General features: G+C 42.9%; 1 protein-coding gene across 1 annotated transcript in view; it reads right to left on the bottom strand.

The window, feature by feature from the left end:
* The window catches only part of LOC117097409, a 110351-nt gene that overhangs the window by 50802 nt on the left and 42985 nt on the right, over positions 1-16564 (bottom strand). The window contains exon 2 of the mRNA XM_033235259.1: positions 4045-4260. Within this exon, the coding sequence (XP_033091150.1) occupies positions 4045-4260 (216 nt within the window). The remainder of the gene's footprint in view (positions 1-4044; positions 4261-16564) is intronic.

Below are 16564 nucleotides of genomic sequence, written 5' to 3'. Positions count from 1 at the left end.
CTTCTCACCATGCAACTTCTAAAAGGACAGAGTTTCTTTTCTTTCTAAAAGGACTTTCTAAAAGGACAGAGTTGCCTTTTCAATGATTTACTTCATCATTTCATCGTTTAATCCCTATGAAAACACAAAATATAGATTTTTGGTTTTTTTTTTGAGACAGGGTCTGGCTCTGTTACCCAGGTTGGAGTGCTGTGGTGCCATCTTGGTTCACTGCACCCTCCTCCTTCCTGGGCTTAAGCAATGCTCCTACCTCAGCCTCCCAAGTAGCTAGGAACACAGGTGTCCACCACCATGCCCAGCTAATTTTATTTTATTTATTTATAGATACAAGTTGGTCTGGAACTCCTGGGTTCAAGCCATCCAACCCCCCTTGGCTTCCCTGGGATTACAGGCATGAGCCACTGTGTCCTGCTGATGCATATTTTAATGATTAAAAGAAAAAAAAAAACTCGCCTGGCACGGTGGCTCACACCTGTAATCCCAGCACTTTGCGAGGCTGAGGTAGGCGGATCACCTGAGGTCAGGAGTTCAAGAATAGCCTTGCCAACATGGTGAAACTCTGTCTCTGCTAAAAATACAAAAATTAGCCAAACTTGATGGTGGGTGCCTGTAATCCCAGTTATTTGGGAGGCTGAGGCAGGAGAATCACTTGAACCCAGGAGGCCGAGGTTCTAGTGAGCCAAGATCGCGCCACTGCACTTTCCAGCCTGGGTGACAGGGCGAGACTCCATCTCTAAAATAAAATAAAATAAAATAAAATAAAATAAATAAAAAGGCTTAGACCTGTAATCCCAACACCCAAGGAGGGGCAGATCCCCTGAGCCCAGAAGTTTGATACCAACCCATCTCAATAAAATAAAATTAAATAAAATAAAATAAGTTGGGCATGGTGGTGCACGGGGCGTGTAGTCCCAGCTACTTGGGAGGCTGAGGTGGGAGCACTGCTTGAGTCCTGGAGGTCGAGGCTGCAGTGAGCTGTGATTGCGCCACTGCACTCCAGCCTGGGCAGCAGAGCAAAATCTTGTCTCAAAAAAACAATAGTAAAATAAAGTATGTGTCATTTTGATTTGTGATAACCTTAGGAAAAAACCAGCGAAGTCTGAGAACCAGGTACTCGATTGCAAAGTGGAGAATGATTTACCTGCTATCTGAGATAAAGGAAAAGGTTAAATCACAATGTTGCTTTAAATTCCTTCCAGCTCTTTGTTTATTGTTTCCTTTTGTGTGGAATTTCACTGTGCATTGATCTAAACCCAGCTCCTACCAGATGGGACATAGAGTAGGCCCTCAAGTAAACATTTAGCACTAGGCAGGTGTGCTCTGTATAGGATATGTAGAACACTCTCTCTGCTTCTAAGTCATAAATAGTTCTTTAGAGTCTTAAGAAATTGGCAAATTCAGGCTGGATGCAATGGCTCAGACCTGTAATACCAGCATTTTGGGAGGGTGAGGCAGGCAGATCACTTGAGGTCCGGAATTCAAGACCAGACTGGCCAACATGGTGAAACCCCATCTCTACTAAAAACAAAACAAAACAAAACAAAATTAGTCGGGTGTGGTGTCAGATGCCTGTAATCTCAGCTACTCAGGAGGCTGAGAAGCTGAGACAGGAGAGTCGCTTGAACCTGGGAGGTGGAGGTTGCAGCGAGCTGAGATCCTGCCACTGCGCTCCAGCCTGGGAGAGCTGTGTCCATTCATTTACATATTATCTACGGCTGCTTTCCTTACAAGGGCAGAGCTAAATAGAAGTTAGAGACTGTATTTTAGGCAAAGGCTAAAATATTTATTATCTGGCCCTTTAGATAAAAAGTTGACTTTAACCCTTGCATCAGGAGCAATAAATAGATGCTCTTGCATTTAGCATCTTTATTGTTTTTCAAGACAAACCTAGAGTCGAACCAGCATCGGGCTAAAAAGCAAAAGGACCATGACAAATGTTCATGGATCAGCAAAGTGCTAACCCAATTATGGAAGTCTAATATAGTGTTACAGACTCACAGGCTTAACTAACATGTAAATCAGCAAACATGAGCAATAATGATTTATATTTGCATGGCATTCTATAGATTATGAAACATTTCATATCTGTCTCATTTGATTTTTCCAATAACCCTAGAAAGTAGACAAGCTGGGCATGGTGGCTGATACCTATAATCCCAGCATTTTGGGAGGATCACTTGAGGCCAGGAGTTCAAGACCAGCCTGGTCAGTCTAACAAGACCCTGTTTCTACAATTTTTTTTAAAAAAATTAGCCAGGTTTGTTGGTGTGTGCCTGTGGTCTCATTTACTTGGGGTGGGGGCAGGGGGGCAGGGTTGAGGTGGGAGGATCACTTGAAACTAAGAGTTTGAGGTAACAGTGAGTTATGATTGCACTACTGCACTCAAGTCAGGGTTACAGAGCATGACTCTGTCCAAAAAAAAAAAAAAGGGCCGGTGCAGTGGCTCAAGCCTGCAACCCCAGCACTTTGGGAAGCCAAGGCAGGTGGATCATCTGATGTCGGGAGTTTGAGACCAGCCTGACCAACATAGAGAAACCCTGTTTCTACTAAAAATACAAAAATTAGCCAGGCGTGGTGTTGGGTGCCTGTAATCCCAGCTACTCGGGAGGCTGAGGCAGAAGAATTACTTGAACTCAGGAAGCGGAGGTTGCAGTGTGCCGAGATTGCGCCATTGCACTCCAGCTTGGGCAACAAGAGTGAAACTCAAAAAAAAAAAAAAAGAAAGAAAGTAAACAAATAAATATGAAACAGATTCAGAGACATTGCATGATAACCCAGAGTGAAAAGGAACTCAGATTCAATGTCTTCAGTCTTTTCTTTTAGCAGCTAAAATGATTCTTTTATTTCTGGAAAATGCTTACCTTGCTAAAAAAAAAAAAGGGTGAGCGGTTATTAACATTTATCATTTTATGATGCACTGACTTGGAAGATCACTTACAATTAACTGTACTTTGTAATAACATGTTCTATCTTCTAAATGTTGTATTTTTGTGTCAGTATGATGGTAAAAATAATATAAGCATTTTATATAATGGTTTTAAAAATCAAAATAAATATGGGCCTAATTAAGTTATAAGTTAAAAATTTAACCTTAAATTTTTAAAATCTTAGAAACTGCGAAACTGCAAGATGAATCAGTTATCTGGTTTTCTTAGATTACCAAAATTTTTAAAAAACAACTCTTGGAGTAGCAGGGAAACATAAATCTTAGTAAAAATACGAGTATATATGAGCTTGAGAAAAATAATGAAAATTATATATAGTGCTCTGTAAATGGATCAAATCATGTTGAACTAAATATTTCAATGGAAGCTACAAACCTGTAGATGACTATTACAATCATTGTATCATCTAAGACTTGATCTTCTGTGTGATCAAACCACTTCTGAGGAATTGCCAGTTTACCAACACATTGCTGTATCGGTCTTGGACCAGCATAAAAAATTAATACAACATACTGCATGATGCAGCTAAATGACATTCTGGAAAAGGCAAATCTATGGAAACAGTAAAAAGATCAGTGGTTGCTAGAGTTCAGGGTAAGGAGGGGATGAATAGTGGAGGACAGAGGATTTTTTGGGCAGCGAAACTTAACTGTATGATACTGTAATGGTGGATGCATGTTATTATACATTAGTCCAAACTCATAGAATGTATAACAACAAGAGTGAACTCTAACATGAATTAAGGACTTGGGTGATAATGACATGTCAAGGTAGGTTCCTTAGTTATAACAAATGTGCCATTCTGCTAGGGAATGTTGATGGTAAAGTAGGTTATACGTGCATGGGGACAAGGGTATATGGGTGATCTCTGTACCTTCTGCTCAGTGTTGCTGTGAACCTAAAACTGCCCTAAAATATAAAGCCTATTAAAAAATAATAATATAATGAGCTAACAAAGACCACAATTCTGGGTCCTCCTCAGAAGCTTTATAAATGTGCATTAAAAATTAGTTTTGGGGTATACTATGGCAGAAATACAAGAAAAACAAAGGCCCAGAATTTTTCCAGGAGAATAGATCCAGAGCGAACATGAACTTACTTCACACCCAGATTGGGTTTCCCATGAACACGACTCCTTCTCCTGAGGGAGAACCCCTCCTTGGAAAGCATGTTCACCCAGGCATGTTTGACACAAGGGAGGCTCAAAGTCTGGCTCCTCTGGAGGGATGTGCACCATCGAGGAGCCAGTGTACTTCAGTCTGGGACTCTGATGCTTGTCCACACTGACCACTGGGCTCTTGATCCATCTTCGTACCTGCAATATGCAAAAGGAAAGAAAAAACCAAATACGTTTGACTCCCTTTGATGCTTAATGGGGATTTGGTGGGAAATTCAGTGAGACTGAAAGGAGAACTCAGTCTCACAACCTCTCTATCTTTCAAACTTAACACAATTAGAATTGGGCAGTGCTGTTCAGTCTCTTTCCTAGAGTATGCATTACATGGCTGGTCATTTATCTTGCTGAGTCTGTCTCCACATTTTTTTTTTTTCTTTTCTTTTTCTTCCTGCTTCCAGTGGGGTTAGAATTTTTTCTTTTTAGAGATAGGGAGGTTTCACTATGTTGTCCAGGCTGGTCTTGGTGTTAAAAGATCCTCCTGGACCAGCCGGGCCAACATGGTGAAACCCAATCTCTACTAAAAACACAAAAATTAGCCAGGCCTGGTGGTGCACACCTATGATCTCAGCTGCTTGGTAGAATCGCTTGAACCTGGGAAGTGGAGGTTGCAGTGAGCTGAGATCGCCCTGCTGCACTCCAGCCTGGGCGACAGAGTGAGACTGTCACCAAAAAAACAAAAACAAAAACAGCAAAAAACCTCAAAACCCAAAAACAAACAAAAATAATTATCCTGGCCAGGAGAGATGGTTTATGTCTAAATAGCACTTTGGGAGGCCGAGGCAGGAGGATTGCTTTAGCCCAGGAGTTTGAGACCAGCCTGAGCAATATAGCGAGACTTTGTCTCTATGAAAAAAATCACTTTCTTTTTTTTAAAGAAAAAGATCCTTTTGCCTCTTAAAGTGTTGGGATCACGGCTATAAGTCACTGTGCCTGGCCTGTCTCCTCATTTGTAAGATTCAGGTAATAATATTTCCTCCCAAGCTGTGAAAATGCTACCACGTTTTACAAAGTTCAAGTATTTTGCCTGGCACATGTTTGGTGCCCAATAGATAGTGATTATTTTACTTTGACCCCTATTATTATGATTATGGTGACAGAAATTTAGTTCACACATTTCTAAGGTGAATTGCTAGTTATCCTTACAAGGGAAAATACTAATCTCATAGTTTACAATCTAATCCATTGCTAAGCAAATACATATTCACTGTTATTGTTGTTGAGACAGGATCTTCCTCTGTCACCCAGGCTAGAATGCAGTGGCCTAATCATGGCCCACTGCAGCCTCAAACTGCTGGGCTCAAGCAATCCTCTCACCTCAGCCTCTGGAGTAGCTGAGACCACAGGCTCCTACCATCACACTAGCTTTTTTTTTTTTTGTAGAGATGAGGTCTCACTAAGTTGCACAGGCTGGTCTCAAACTCCCAGGCTCAAGCAATCCTCCCGCCTCCCAAAGTGTTGGGATTACAGGCATGAGCCACTGAATCCGGCCCATATACACTACTGCAAAACTTTGATTATAAAAGTACTAAATGTGTTTTTGATCAACCTAAAAAGTATTCAATTTTGTTAGAGATGGATAATGTTTTTTATTATTCTTATTCAGACAATTTTGGGCTTGAAGTCTGGTAACTGTTCCTGCTTTGTTTCCAACATCCATAGTTTAAAATCAGTCTTTTTACTCTGGCTTACTTTCAATGTCTCTGTTGCCAAGTAGATTTAACTTTGGGGTTACTGTGAACAGGATTTAAACAGATGATAAATCTATTCAAATATATTTATAAGTTGTATGCCTGAACTGATTAAGAATCTTTGTATCTTGAAATGTGTATCTCTCCTGAACCCCCAAACACCTGTGCTCTTGAGTTTGAGTTATGGCCAACATAATAAATTTTTTTTTAATATTCTTTTTTCATGTTATTTTTACTTCTTTTTGCTTTTTATTTTTATTTTTTTCTTTTTTTAATATGTTACAGTCTGAATATATTCATAGTGACTTTTTTTGTTTGTTTGGTTTTTTTTATAGAGATACAGTCTCACTCTATTGCCTAGGTTGGAGGGCTGTGGCATGATCATAGCTTACTTCAGCCAAGAGCTCCTAGGCTCAAGCTATCCTGTCATCTCAGCCTCCCAAGTAGCTGGGACTACAGATGCGCGTCACCACGTTCGACTACTTTTTTTTTTGGAGAGATGGTGTCTCATTATGTTGCCCAAGCTGCCCTTGAACTCCTGGCCTCAAGTGATCTTGCTGCCTTGGTCTCCCAAGGCTCTGGGATTACAGACGTAAACCACTACACCTGGTGAGAATAAAATTATTAAAGGGACATATTATTTATTTAATAAAATAAGTAAACTGTAATAAGTAAGAAGGAAAATAAAGCATATGGATGATCAGGATCATTGCCAGTGGAGGGATCAATTTTAAACAGTATAAGCCAGGATACTATCGGATACTCCCTCTCTGTCCACAGAGAATGTAGCAAGGGATATGGAGAAATATTCCCTTTCCCCAGAAGCATTAAAGAAAAAGTGTTACTTACAAAAATGAATTCAGCAACACGTTTCTTACAGGACTGTTGCTGAATTTTATTGCAAGCTTTGTCTTGAAATGTTTTATCTCCATTGGCTTAGTCCTTATACTGGTTTCAATGTGTACCTTCTTTGTGACTCCTTGACACTTTTCACCAGCTTTGCAGCCTCAGAGGTGATTTTTACAGGCCCAATCAAGGACAGAGTTTACGATGTTTGCTTGCTCTCTCGAGAGAGGCTGGACGAGTGCACAGGAGTTAGGCAAGGTGCCTTTCAAAACTGCTGAGTAGAGAAACTCTTCCATGGCCCCTCGGGGAATTCAAGCTACAACTGGCCCATTGTGTTTCCTCAGGCGGCGGACTGCTTTGCTGGAGGGAGTAGCTGACTTTGAGTGGCTTTGGGAGCCCCGCAGAGACCAGTAACAGTGGCTGGAGGAGAGCTGCCGCAGCTGTGTGTGCGCGAAACATAAATGCCCGGATGTGAGCGGCAGCCGGGGCTCCCGGACCTCCTGGGTCACCTGGGCCCCAGTTTTATTCAGAGCTACACAACTGTTTGTGAATAGCATTGTAAACAAACATAGACGGGGTGAGACATCCTCCTTATCCTGAATAAATCAAAAATTCCCAGGCTGGGCGCAGTGGCTCATGCCTGTAATGCCAGCACTTTGGGAGGCCAAGGCGGGCGGATCACGAGGTCAGAAGATCGAGACCATCCTGGATAACACGGTGAAACCCGCCTCTACTAAAAATACAAAAAATTAGCCGGGCGTGGTGGCGGGCGCCCGTAGTCCCAGATACTCTGGAGCCTGAGGCAGGAGAATGACGTGAACCCGGGAGGCGGAGCTTGCAGTGAGCTAAGATCGCGTCACTGCACTCCAGCCTGGGCGACAGAGTCAGACTCCGTTTCAAAAAAAAAAAATTTCCTCACTTGGGGTTTATAGGAGACTGCTCTCCAAACCACACCAGACTTTTAGAAGCAACCAGCTCTACAGATACCGGTGTGAACCAGTAAGGCTCTTCATTTAACTAGACAGAAACTCTGAGTGAACAGTGGGTAAACAAAATATTCAACCAAATTCTTTGCTAAATCCAGTCCACCTTGGTTTTATTAATGTCTTTATTTGAAAAAAAAAAAAAAAAAGCCATCCAAAAGCAATAATCCCTCACTCTAGAAAATTGCCAGATGTGATTAAAGAGATTGGCTGGCTTCTAGGGATTTTCCACTTGTGGTTTTTTCCTATTATCTAAGAGCAAACAGATATTACTATTAATTTAAAATAGTTTAGCTGATAATGATATCAACCGACACAGGAAAATTAAAGAGTGTTTAGGTACTTAGGTGTGAACTCAGATGGCAACAACTGCTCTCACTGGCCCCTGTCCTTTCAGGGGGAAGAGCTGACTCTTAAAATGCCAAGAGAACTTGAAGTTGGACGTAACTTCTGTAATTTTCAAAGAGATATATATTTTTTAATTATAGAGAACAGACTTTGCTTACTTGATGCCTTAATAACTTTCAATTTCGATAGAGTCAGCCCAGTTTTCTAGTGAAATTACTTGGATAATTCAATAGATTATAAAAAGGGAGGCCAGGCAAGGTGGTTCACGCCTATAATCCCAACACATTGGGAGGCCGAGGCAGGTGAATCATTTGAGGACCAGGCTGGCCAACATGGTGAAACCCCATCTCTACTGAAAACACAAAAATTAGCCACCATGGTGGTGTGCACCTGTAATCCCAGCTACTAAGGAGGCTGAGGCAGAATTGTGTGAACCTGGGAGCCGAAGGTGGCAGTGAGCCAAGATCGTGCCACTGCACTCCAGCCTGGGTGAGACTCTGTCTCGGAAAAAAAAAAGAGAGAGAAAGCGAGAGATCTGCATGCCTATGCCTCTTCCAGAGGCTGCGTGCTAGCAGTTTAGTTATGGCATGAGTGTAATTTAGGAGAAGGCTCCTGGAAGCAAATTCATCTTACACTGACACTGGAGCCTGAAGCTGCTTCATAGCATGTCTGCTAAAATATAACAGTGCTGTAATATTCAGTAATATTAATCAGATTTCTTCACCCCGGCTATGTGTCGTCATCATGTAGCTGTCTTTTCTGTTTTGTTTTGTTTTTTTTGAGACAGAGTTTCACTCTTGTTGCCCAGGCTGGAGTGCAATGGCGCGATCTCAGCTCACTGCAACCTCCGCCTCCTGGGTTCAAGTGATTCTCCTGCCTCAGCCTCCCGAGTAGCTGGGATTACAGATATGTGCCACCACATCTGACTAGTTTTGTATTTTTAGTAGAGACAGGGTTTCTCCATGTTGGTCAGACTGATCTTGAACTCCCGACCTCAGGTGATCTGCCCGCCTCGGCCTCCCAAAGTGTTGGGATTACAGGTGTGAACCACTGCACCAGGACTATTCCTGTCTTTTCTCTAGTGTTTGTAGTGTTTATTGCTTGTATAAAACAACAGGACTTTTATGCTAACTGGTCTTGATATTAAGCCTATGTTATCTTTCCAACTGGATCATAAGTGTTGAGAATGGCTTCTTAGGCCTTAGGAAAAAAAAAAAATTCCCAGAGGCTAGTATATGGTCTTACAAATAAACTAGGTATTAAAAATAAGAATATCTTGATTGCTTTTTATATTTACTTATAGATCTCAACAAGTTTTGCTAACATCCTCTATCAAGGTAATACGCATTTTCTATTTAAATATTTATCTTTAACACTGCAAGACCTATCCCGGAGCAGGCACCCTGAGAAGATGGAGTGGCTTTTGGAATTCCCTGACTTTCTATGCTGTTGTCCTTGGGATATCCCAGTCCTTTCCTTTGACCTTGACCTAGTTGCATCCTTTTCCAGATTCTCAGTCTCCAGGCCTAGTCCGGAGGATGGAGTGGTGGGGAGGACTCCGGCGAAGAGGGAAAACAGAGAGGCGATGCATCCGTGTACACTATTTAATGTTGCCTCTCACAGCTGGCAGCACCCCAGCTCTGTCTCTTCAGAGGACAGTATTTGCCTGTTCTTCTAGCTCAGTAAGTGTAAAGTCTCCTTCCTCATCCTCCCCATTGAGGAATCCACCCCACCCTGTCCCTCCCCACCTCACCCTACACTGTCAAGTGTTAAATGGATAGAGTGTAGGAATTCATCAACATAAGTTTTTCTTTGGAAATAGAGGTGAAGTTTTTCTCATTTCTTTAAATTTTGGGACTCGGCCATGTGCGGTGGCTCATGCCTGTCGTCCCAGTGCTTTGGGGGGCCAAGGCAGGCAGATCACCTAAGGTCAGGAGTTCGAGACCAGCCTGGCCAATATATAGTGAAACCCCATCTCTACTGAAAATACAAAAATTAGCCAGGTACAGTGGCACATGCCTGTAATTCCAGCTACTTGGGAGGCTGAGGCAGGAGAATCACTTGAACCTAGGTGGCGGAGGTTGCAGTGAGATGAGATTGCACCACTAGACTCCAGTCTGCAGAGTCAAACTCTGTCTCAAAAAAAAAAAAAGTGGGACTAATTCAAACAAAATTCAAAATTTTGTTTGAATTAGTCTTTCCTCGATATATACACTTTTTTTAGACATAAAAAGTTATTTTTTAAAAAAAAGTAGGAAAACTATTTTAGGTACTAGCTCTACAGGACAGTGTAGTTATTTGCTTTTGGAAATTAAGACTCAGAGAAAATAGAAATGCTGGTCTAATTAGTGGGGAAGAACCTGGCCATCCTGTCCAGAGCGAATCCACTGAGCTTTGGAAACTTCCTCCTCTCTTTCCTCCAAGAAATCCCCTTTTCCAGTGTGTTTTTTTTTGTTGTTTGTTTATTTTAGGTTTGAAGGTACATGTGAAGGTTTGTTACACAGGTAAGCTCATTACACAGGGATTTGTTGTACAGATTATTTCATCACCCAGGAATTAAGCCTAGTACCCAATACTTATCTTTTGTGCTCTTCTCCCTCTTCCCACTCTTCACCCTCCAGTAGACCCCAGTATCTGTTGTTTCCTTCTTTGTATTCACATAAGTTCTCATCCCAGTGTTTTTTTGTTTGTTTGGTTTTTTGAGATGGAGTCTTGCTCTGTTGTCCAGGCTGGAGTGCAGTGGTGTGATCTTGGCTCACTGCAACCTCCACCTCCCAGGTTCAAGCAATTCTCCTGCCTCAGCCTCCCAAGTAGCCGGGACTACAGGCACACACCACCACGCCCAGCTACGTTTTGTATTTTTAGTAGAGGCAGGATTTCACCATGTTGGCCAGGCTGGTCTCGAACTCCTGACCTCAGGCAGTCTGCCTACCTCGACCTCCCAAAGTGCTGGGATTACAGGCGTGAGCCACCTCACCCAGCCTTTTTTTTTTTTTTCCCTAGAGACGGACTCTTGCTCTGTTGCCCAGGCTGGAGTGCAGTAGCGTGATCTCAGCTCACTGCAACCTCCCCTTCCTGGGTTCAAGGAATTGTCCTGCCTCAGCCTCCTGAGTAGCTGGGATCACAAGCATGCACCACCGTGCCCAGCTAATTTTTTTTTTTTTTTTTAATATTTTTAATAGAAATAGGGTTTCACCATGTTGACCAGGCTGGTCTCAAACTTCTGACCTCAGGTTATCTGCCCACCTTGGCCTCTCAGAGTGCTGGGATTACAGGTGTGAGCCACTGCGCCTGGCCTCATTCCAGTGTTGTCGTTTTTTTTTTTTTTTTTTACTGTCTCTCTCTCTCTAGGCTACTGTCTCTCAGCATATTAAACACCTTGTTCTTGCAATATCTCTAAAAGCTAGCGAACAGACTGCAAGCAAAACATCCTCTTTACACCCACAAACTCTTCCTTTTTCCCGCAGCCACCTTTCACTACCACCCAACTCTTCTCTCTTAGCTGAGCTTCATGAAAAAATAATCTCCATTTCCTCATCTCACATTTTCTCCTCAACCCATTGCAATTTGTTCATTAAATAGTATTTATGGATTGCTTAATATTTTCAAGGACTAAAGCGAATAACATAATAATAAAAGTCTCATTTCATAAAATGAAGTGTGTGCAAAGATGCCAATAAACCTCATTGCCAAATCCAATAGACATTTCTCTGTGCTTACTTCATTTGCATATACCCTGCAGCATGTAAAAGCTTTCACAAAGGTTCAACAACTATTTGCCTGGCATTATGTGGTTGAGACACAAAGAAATTTAATGTTGACCATTGAGAGAGGATGCTTGCATTTCAGAAGGGCTGATACATGAGATTGTGGTTTATCATAGCATGTCTACCCTCCCCAGAGCTCAGTTTCTGCCCTTGTAAAATGGATATAATAATTATGGCTACTTCACTAGGGTTTTGTGAGGACTAAATGAGATGCTGCAGGTAAACCCAGTGCTTGACATCAGGTGAATCCTTTGTAAGTATTTGCTATTGTAGTTATGGCTTCATTCCATGGGAAGAGTTTTATACAAAAGGTCATTGGAGAAAAGATGGAGGGTACTTGGTCCAGTCAGGAAAAATCAGGGAAGGCTTTCTGGTGGAAGTGATGGTTAAATTGAATCTTAAAAGCTGAGTTAAAGGAAGCCAGGTGAAGAAAAATGAGAAAGATATTTCTAATTGAGGGGATGGCAGAAGCCAAAATACAGAGGCAAGAATCTGTTGAGATGAGTAGAAAACAAGCTCCAAAAAGGAGAGGCAAGAACTAAAGCTGGATAGAAAGTTTAGGTCATGGGGCAATGAGGGGTCACTGAAGTATTTATTTTTATTTATTTATTTACTTACTATTTAGGGATGGGGTCTCGCTATGTTACCCAGGCTGGTCTTGACCTCCTGGGCTCCAGTTATTCTCCTGCCTTAGCCTTATTAAGAACTGAGGTTACAAACATGAGCCCCTGCACCCAGCTCACTGAAGTATTTTAAGCAGGAGAGTAGGATGGTCAAATGCATTTTTCTTTTTCTTTTTTTTTTTTAATTTTTTTGAAACAGAGTCTCACTGTGTTACCCAGACTGGAGTGCAGTGGTGTGATCTCTGCTCACTACAACCTCTGCCTCCCGGGTTCAAGAGATTCTCCTGCCTCAGCCTCCCAAGTAGCTGAGATTACAGGTGCCCGCCACCATGCCTGGATAATTTTTTGTATTTTTAATAGAGATGGGGTTTCACCATGTTATCTTGATCTTGAACTCCTGACCCCAGGTGATCCACCTGCCTTGGCCTCCCAAAGTGCTAGGATTATAGGCGTGAGCCACTGCACCCAGCCTCAAATGTGTTTTTCAATGCAGTATGAAGGATGGATTTAAGATGGTCAAGACCAAAGGAGCTAGATGAGAGTCAGGAATGGATTAGAAAAGAAATGATAAGGGCCAAACAAAAACAGTAGTTTTGGGAATGGAAAGGAGGAACCGATCATCAAATCTACATTTAGTTCTCAAGACTATATCCTTTTCTCCATCCAAGTACAGGTTGAGCATCGTAAATCTGAAAATCCAAAATCTGAAATGCTTCAACATCTGAAGCTCTTTGAGTGTGGACAAGATGGTCAAAGAAAATACTCACTGGAGCTTTTGGGATTTGCAGATTAAAGATGCTCAACCAGTAATTATAATGCAAGTATTCCAAAATCTGAAAAAGATCCATATCTGAAATACTTCTGGTTCCAAGCATTTTGGATAAGGGATACTCAACTTGTATCTTCTCGATTCCTAAAGCCATTCCTTAAATGGTATTGCCCGGCCGGGCGCGGTGGCTCAAGCCTGTAATCCCAGCACTTTGGGAGGCCGAGACGGGCGGATCACGAGGTCAGGAGATCGAGACCATCCTGGCTAACATGGTGAAACCCCGTCTCTACCAAAAAATACAAAAAACTAGCCGGGCGAGGTGGCGGGCGCCTGTAGTCCCAGCTACTCGGGAGGCTGAGGCAGGAGAATGGCATAAACCCGGGAGGCAGAGCTTGCAGTGAGCTGAGATCCGGCCACTGCACTCCAGCCTGGGCGACAGAGCGAGACTCCGTCTCAAAATAAATAAATAAATAAATAGTATTGCCCTTTTAGTCTTTTCTTTTCTTTTGAGATGGCGACTCGCTCTGTCACCCAGGCTGGAGTGTAGTGGCGCAATCTTGGCTCACTGCAGCCTCTGCCTCCCGGGTTCAAGTGAATCTTTCACCTCAGCCTCCAAGTAGCTGGGATTACAGGCCCGCACCACTATGCCCTGCTAATTTTTGTATTTTAGTAGAGACGAGGTTTCACCATTTTGGCCAAGTTAGTCTTGAGCTCAGGTTCAGGGTTCAAGGTGTCCACCCACCTTGGCCTCCCAAAGTGCTGGGATTACAGGTGTGAGCCACTGTGCCTGGTCATCTTTTTTTTTCTTTTTTTTTGAGATGGAGTCTGGCTCTGCTGCCCAGGCTGGAGTGCAGTGGCCGGCTCTCAGCTCACTGCAAGCTCCGCCTCCCGGGTTCACGCCATTCTCCTGTCTCAGCCTCCCAAGTAGCTGGGACTACAGGCGCCCGCCTCGTCGCCCGGCTAGTTTTTTGTATTTTTTAGTAGAGACGGGGTTTCACCGTATTAGCCAGGATGGTCTCGATCTCCTGACCTCGTGATCCGCCCATCTCGGCCTCCCAAAGTGCTGGGATTACAGGCTTGAGCCACCGCGCCCGGCCCATCTTTTTTAAAAAAATAAAATAATCTATGGCTGGGTGCATTGGCCCACCTCATCTCTAAAAAAAAAAAACCAAACAAAAAATAAAATAAAGTAATTTGTTATTGATTGATCAGTTGATTGTAGAGGTGGAGTGTCACTATGTTGCCCACTCTGGTCTTATACTCCTGGTCTCAAGTGATCTGCCCACCTTGGCCTCCCAAAGTGTTGGGATTACTGGTGTGATCCATTGTGTCTAGCCTGGCTTTTTAATCTTAATCTCGCTGACACCACAGCATCTCTCCAAATGCAAAAGCTGTCTTGTTGTTACCCAGCTTTAAACTTCAGTTTGGTTCCCCATCTGTAGCAGCAGTGGCTTTCAAACCTGTTTCATTAAGATTGATGTACTATAAGAAAGCCCATATGACTGAAGCAATTGGTTCCCCACTAAAAGCTGTCCTTTTCACATGAAATGCACTGACATATCCTATTCTATTCTTTCAAAATGCTGATTGCAATCTATTGAACTGATTTCGTGACCCACTAATGGGTGCCACACAAATTGAAAAACGCTCATCTAAATGGTAAAATCTAAATATCTTGGCCTGGGAGACCAAGTCTCCTAGGGTCTAGATGTTTATCTTCTGTTGTACCCGGAATGCATCCAGACCTCCATTATATCATTTACTTTGCAGTTCTCTTAAAAATTGGTTTCCTGAGTCTTTGATTCCCTTGACCAGCCTTGTCCACCTGGAAACTCCTGCTCTGAGTCACAAACTTGGGAAAGCCATTGTCTGGCTTCTTACTCATTCTTTCATCCATTTGGGTGAACTCCCAAATGTATCTTTTCTGATTTTGACATTTATTCTCCTAATTCGGACCCCACACCCACTTGTCTCAGGAATTTCTATTGTTAGAAAGGAAGAGGAAGGTGAAAGTCATTGATGCTTCATTTGTTTAAATGGGAGCACACATTCATTGCTTTGCTTGTCTGTTTCCCTTATTAGAATGTGAGTTTCACAAGGACTGAGATATTATTTTCTCTCATATATTCAGTAGTGGGATACTTATAGTTTCTTCTGTGTGTTCCCTCTTCCTAGCCTATTCCCACCCCATTTTGTGTCTGCATTCACTATGAGTTGAAGCTTACAAGGAAAGAGACTCACTATTACATCCCCAGAGCTTAGCACAACTCCCAACATACAGGCAATGCTGAAGAAATGTTTGCTGATTGGCTCCATGCTAGGTATTTTTCAAGGCACAGGGAATGACAAATAAGAGGCATTCTGTCTTTAGGAACTCAGAGCCTTACAGGAAAGCCCATCTAGGAAATCAACTGAAGACACTGAAGACAGTGTTAAAGAGAGCATGAGTTCATCTCTGGGGACAAGTAGGACAGGGCTGTGATGGGGATAGGTGAGATGCAGCGTTTTGGAAAGAGAGGAAAGCAAGTTTCAAAGCATGCTCATGGAGAGGGCCAACTTTGGGGTATGTGTGGCAAACCAGAAAGCCAAAAAGCTAAGTGGGTCAGACATCAAATGACTTGAATGTTTGGATACTGAAATGTCATTCTTAACTCACAGGGAGGGTAAGCTGAAGGATTCTAAATGTTAGCATGATCTGATCAGATTTGCTGTCTTCTAAATGAATTGGGCCCAGGGGAAAAGCATCCTAGGTTAGAAGAATAAGCACTGTCCACAGATTAGATGGACCCCACAGATTGAGGCCCCCTCTGGCGACAGTGCTTATTTCAGGGGTCTCCAAACCCAGGTAACACAGGAAAGCTTTAAAAATGCAGGCTCAGCTGTGCATGGTGGCTCACACTTAATAATCCTAGCACTTTGGAAGGCTGAGGTGGGCAGATAGTTTGGGCTCAGGTGTTCTAGACTAGCCTGGGCAACATGGTAAAACCCCATCACTACAAAAAATACAAATTAGTCAAGCATGGTGGTGCATGCCTGTAATCCCAGCTACTCAGGAGGCTGAGGTAGGAGGACTGCTTGAGCCCAGGGGGTTGAGGCTGCAGTAAACTGTGATTGTGCCACTGCACTCCAGCCTGGGAAGAGACTCTGCCTCAAAAAAAGCCACTAAAACAAAAACAAAAACCGAAAAACCCAGAGCGAGATGCAGTGGCTCATGCCTGTTACCCCAGCACTTTGGGAGGCCAAGGCGGGCATCTCTACTAAAACTACAAAAATTAGCTAGTGTGATTGCAGGTGCCTTTAATCCCAGCTACTCAGGAGGCTAAGGCAGAAGAATTGCTTGAACCTGGGAGGTGGAAGTTGTGGCAAGCTGAGATCACGCCACTGCACTCCAGCCTGGGTGACAGAGCCAGATTCTGTC

The sequence above is a fragment of the Trachypithecus francoisi genome, unplaced genomic scaffold (genome assembly GCF_009764315.1).
Source record: "Trachypithecus francoisi isolate TF-2019V2 unplaced genomic scaffold, Tfra_2.0 Lachesis_group15, whole genome shotgun sequence".
Classification (NCBI taxonomy): Eukaryota; Metazoa; Chordata; class Mammalia; order Primates; family Cercopithecidae; genus Trachypithecus; species Trachypithecus francoisi.
The sequence above is the reverse complement of the archived record's forward strand: the minus strand, read 5'-3'. Positions and strand labels throughout refer to the sequence as shown.